The sequence below is a fragment of the Bremia lactucae genome, linkage group LG4, assembly GCF_004359215.1.
Source record: "Bremia lactucae strain SF5 linkage group LG4, whole genome shotgun sequence".
Classification (NCBI taxonomy): domain Eukaryota; phylum Oomycota; class Peronosporomycetes; order Peronosporales; family Peronosporaceae; genus Bremia; species Bremia lactucae.
Window position 1 is genome coordinate 2,767,388 of NC_090613.1, and position 5,144 is coordinate 2,772,531.

The 5,144-nt window shown below is 42.4% G+C and overlaps 1 protein-coding gene across 1 annotated transcript; it reads right to left on the reverse strand.

Moving 5' to 3' along the window:
- Positions 1 to 642: 642 nt before the first annotated feature.
- CCR75_004251 (uncharacterized protein) lies at positions 643 to 1,913 on the reverse strand. The gene is made up of 3 exons (XM_067962338.1): positions 1,522 to 1,913; positions 954 to 1,329; positions 643 to 871 (listed from the first exon to the last, which is right to left on the reverse strand). Exons 1-3 carry the CDS (start codon positions 1,785 to 1,787, stop codon positions 806 to 808), a joined length of 708 nt encoding a protein of 235 aa, XP_067817021.1. The 5' UTR covers positions 1,788 to 1,913; the 3' UTR covers positions 643 to 805.
- Between the last annotated feature and the right edge of the window lie 3,231 nt (positions 1,914 to 5,144).

Sequence of the window (5,144 nt, forward strand, 5' to 3'; positions counted from 1 at the left end):
CATTTAACACGTCCATGTTAGATGTGGATAATGTGGTCCTTGGAGGGACTACTAAGTGCTACCAGGTGTAACGGGGCACTACGACTTGTACTGCTTCAGTACAAGTCCACTTCGCACTGCTTCAGTTGCGGGTGGTGCCTTACGTTATTTCACGTACACTATTACGTGCAGAGGAAGACTTCTCTTTAAGGTAACTAGCTTAAAGAGGGTTAAATGAAAACTGTATTAATATAATTAAGTGTCTCCCTTTCTATCTTGTAAATGCTAACTTAATTATAATCTAATACTAAACATGTAATTGAATTCTTATCTCTATCTTATCTGTAACTCTCTCTTTGATTACCTCTACAGCTGATTAGTCTCCGGAATTAATAGATATAATGGTCTATACCTATTTATGGATAAGAATTCTAAACATTACTATATAAAGTAACATCCTCCAAATATTATCTACCTTTTAGTTTATATATTAATTAACAACCTTTAAGTGTTAATTTCATGTAACGATACACCCCGTTTCACCAAAGGCCAAGCGGACTGTGTGAGCTTTTGAAGTCAGCGACATAAATCGCGAAGACCGTAACTTGATTGATTTTATGAATGCACTATTGGATTGCAATAGAGGTCTTTTTGAAAGGCTATTTAGTATCGGGCTGAAACATTTTCAATTCAGTTTATTATCTGCTAATTTCTAACATGAACAAAGTGAATACTCCATATATTGCAAGTACAACGCGCGGACTCGCGTTTAAAAATAACGCTACTTTTTGATTTACCGCTCTAAATGACTTCTTGTGGCCTTTGGTTACATTATTGCAGCTTCAAGCGCAGCGAAAAATTGTTCTTGCATACACCAAGCTTTGCGAGACTTCTGTACATTGTAACCGGACAATATAATGAGCAAATGTTAGTCAATTTCACTGGCAAAAATCATCACAATGATCTCTCCAAACCTCGACCTGATCTTGCCGGGAAGAAGTCAGCACCGCTGCCTTAACAACTGCAACGTCAGTAGCTATGTCATTTCCATTTCTCATGGCTACTGGATCGCCCACATCGTCAATCTTAATCTCATCATTGGATCCGGCAGGAAAGGCTTCATCAACAGAACTTGAGTCGTCCGTTGAATGGTGCAGCTCTCCGTGCACGCGCTCCACCGCTTGCCTCGACTCGTCGATAATGCAACGAATGTTCCTCGCTGCATTTCTTCTCTCCTGAACCTGCGTTTTTAGCATTTGAATTACCGTCTCACGTGCCTGGTGTGGCCGAAAGGCATTAATGATATTGTGCATATTGAGGAATAGCAGCTCAATGTCGTCTAATTTTTCACTGCAAAATAAAACTTGTCAGCAATCTTTCTTTCAAGCTTCTTATCGAAAAGAAGCAAGCCCACTTGAACATAGCTGGGTTTCTCATGAGTACGTCTACGAGCTCAACAAAGTTGGCTAGTAGCGAGCGATTAATTCTATAAGACATGAGGTAAGTCTCCAACCATAAACAGTCTAATATTGCAGAAGTTACTTCTTCATCTCTGCTTTGTAGTCGACAGGATTGCCATCACTTTTGCCATTTTCGCCGGGGGGCATATAGAGTTTTCTGCCCTGCTGCAGCAGCAGGTCGGGCACAGCGTCCATTGTGCTGTAAGGTGAGCCAAACATGTGGTACGTGGGGTCCATGGGTTCTGGCGGCAATGGACCGCTCTCCACGCCTTCTGCATACAGCTCAAAGAATTTGGGCGGCGCTGGGAATTCGGACACGATCTCTGGAACGTCCTCTCTCACGCTCATAATCGCGTTGTGTGTAAAGTGCTGTCGCTGATCACAATATATGCGCTCCGAATAAAATCATTTGACCAATATTTTTCTCACTTTTTAGGGCGGCCACATTACATAAGATTGATATTGGTACTTGCCGTCCGGGCTTTTTTTTCCGTCAGTATCTGCATGTTTCGTGTTTCTAGCATAAATTTGATTTTATGTTTCAATTTTATTTTGCCTGATGTAAAAACAAAAGTGAAAATATTCCGTGTAATCTCAAAATCAATGCATGCTTCTTTTTTATGTATCTGAACTAACGTCGCAGGCGCGGTTTGATCTACGCTGATACGTCACGTCAGGGCAAAATATCACAAATTTGCGCTCTACCCAAAGTTGGCTTTTCATATCAAACAGCAAATTGGAAAGTTTGCTAGCTAGCGTAGTGGCTTCAAGCCAAGTTGATGTTGCTCATATATAGCAATAATAATACGACTATTGATTAGATGCGTAAGCGACTTCTTTTGGAAAATCTAAACTGGTTCTTTCTTTAACTCACGGGCTCATGGGCTGAGCCCATGAAAGATTTTCGCAAGCATATGAACCCGCTAAACGAGTGGCACCGAGCACACGATCACTTAGCATTTTGACAATTCCAGGAAACAGCTCTAATGACGAAAAATATTTGAATCGCCGAGGCATCCTCGGAGGCCGATGAAGCGCAATCAACTCTAATTTTTTCCTGAAGAACAAGAGATGATCGTACTGGTAGAGGGGTTTCCGTGATGATAAATGTACCACCACACTGATCTACACGATGAGAAATCTTCCATAGAAATCAAAGCTTTCTGAGGAACCCAACACTACTTAACGATGGTCTAGCTAGCTTCGGACAAGTATATCTACTCTATTGCAGCATTCTAATTGTGCCTCATTTTTAGTATGGCCTTTTTGCGCTGCAGTGAATGGCGTCATGCTGCTTGTCACCGTAATAGTATCTGCTGCGGAATCTGATAGCCTTACCAATTCCAGTTCCTGGTAGTCGTGTAAGTAGCTTTAGCAACGTTTGCTTTTTAGAGAGAGCCAATATAATTATGTCCAGAGACTGGTACTTTTGCTTGAGTTGATGGGCTGAATATAAAATTGCTTGTGACCGCATGATGACAGCACCATCTTGCAAACCGATAAAAGTTGCCGTTGTGTTTGCATCCACAAACGTGCAGCTCTCAGGCCGTGCGCTCACAATAGACATAAGTGCACTTTCTGAAAGATATACAAGCAATCGATTTGTCACTGCTATACAAGGAAATCTACGCGCCAAAGCTGCCCCGATCCCGCACAACTCAACAGGATAAGTCAAATGTGCGGCTGAAATTGACAACAAGGTTCTACATACGCCACAAGAGGGCTTGATCACACGGATCTCGTTGCCATGGATAATGGTAAGTGCAACACAAGCATAATTAGGAGACAAATTTAATTGTAATGCTTGTACTACAGATCAGTCAGTCTAGATCAAGCATGATGAAATTTGCGACTGCGCCTTACCAAATTTCAGGAATGTATGAGCTGTAATAAGCGGTTGCCTTTTGTTTAATAGACATAAGACGAAGTTGCTTCTCATAATAGCCTTCTACATTATTATTGATCATATGGCAGTGGCGAGGGAGACTTTACAATTATAAATATTTCTTGTTTGGTAACATGGTTCGCGTTCGACTTTGTTCTTCGCGACGTCTTTATGGCAGGATAGGGATCGAGCATTATGAAAGTACTAGTTGTATGGCGCTAGGCGCGGATGGCTAGTTCAAACGCTAAAGAAGTCGCACAAAAGCCAGGAGCTGTCATGAAAAGCATGATAACTTCCTATGAGCAATCTTTTTCAAGGTTTCAATCAAGCGGCACCCGGCAGTACTATATCCAACTTTTTTTGAGCTTCAGATCAAAATCCAGCGGAAGTTTTTGGCGAGTGCTTATTCGTCCTCGCGACCGAGATGTGCCAATTAGAAGCATCTACTGGAATTCATGAGCGACATGATGCAAATTTATATGGAAGTCAGTTGATGTTCGAGGCAGCGGGAAAGTCCGCCGTGGCTTAAAGTTTGGAAAAATGTTATTCAAAGGAATTGCACCAGAATGACCACTGGTTCATGCAGTTTTGCATGATGGTAAATCATGGCCGCCACAGAGTCTTTTGTGGCCAACCTGCTTAAATTGACGAAAGTTAGTATCAATAATTAGCTTCAAGTTAAATCCATAGGGTTAAACTATCGCGTCAATAATTCGTTGCCTGAGGATTATTTAAATTTTGAACGCGCAATTGGGTCGAGTATCCCTCTGCAATAGCGTACGGGATGTTTCGTCGATAAGCTTCATGTAGATGAATATCAACCTTTCTAGCAACCCTCACAAAATCCTACTGATCAGTGCAATTATCCGATCGCAAATTAAAGTTTCTTTTAAAGGGGCAACGACACAAAAGTATTTGTACATAGCGGCAACATTTAAGTAATGCCTAAAGATAACATTCGGAAACGATTTTGTTCTGCAATTCATATCTATTAAGCCGTAATTCTTATCAAAATTGTAGGCGACCACGTCGTAATGCGACACGCTCTACATAGACACACACCCTAGCACAGCGAGTAAGCGGTGGAAGCGGTAGATCGTCTTCGCTTGCATGCAGTGAGGTAGTTGTTGTAACGGGCTAAAGTTGCCCTAATGTTACACAGTGCCCATTAATTACAATTGGTACTTAAGGGGATGGTCAATTACTAAATGATAGTAATTAGACCCAAACTCGGGTGTGGTGCACATTTGTGACCAACCCTTGTAAATGTGATGCACATGGGTGCATTCACATTAGGAGGGATGACGGCTAGCGTCATCAGTTACGCGAGGTATCTATAAAGATACGCTCGTAATACATATTCAATGATATCTAGAGATAACATTTTCATTGGTAAAAATAGGTATTTGTATTTAATTCTATTAAATATAAATCAGTCTGAAAATTACTACCTACTTGGGAAGTGCGCACGAGGAGACGGATTACCGCTCCCGTGACGTCACTTCACCAGAGTTCTTAGTGTGTTGGGTGAGGTCGCTTGCGCGCCCACCACAACTACCTCACTGCACGCAAGAGAAGCAGGTGCAAACCGCTTCCTCGCTGTGCTAGGGTGTGTGCTAAGTAGAGCGTGGCCGCATTACGACGTGCCCGCCTACACTTGGTAGCACTTGAAATCCTTCCCACGACCCGCATCTCTGCGTGTGTACGTGAGGATGAGCCTCAACATTGATTGGGCTCATTTTCCCCACCTCTCCGAACATCATCGGGAGGTGGCAGGGCTAATGGCGCAGGGACTTGGTGAACAAGCCCTGGCCAGGCTC

Bases quoted from the DNA above. Each gene is read 5' to 3' on its own strand.
- CCR75_004251 (XM_067962338.1), bottom strand. From the start codon at position 1,787: ATGAGCGTGAGAGAGGACGTTCCAGAGATCGTGTCCGAATTCCCAGCG. The intron at 1,330-1,521 runs GTAACTTCTGCA...TTTATTTTGCAG, and splicing joins TACAAAGCAGAGATGAAGAA to TGAAAAATTAGACGACATTG. The intron at 872-953 runs GTTTGGAGAGAT...TACAATGTACAG, and splicing joins CCCGGCAAGATCAGGTCGAG to AAGTCTCGCAAAGCTTGGTG.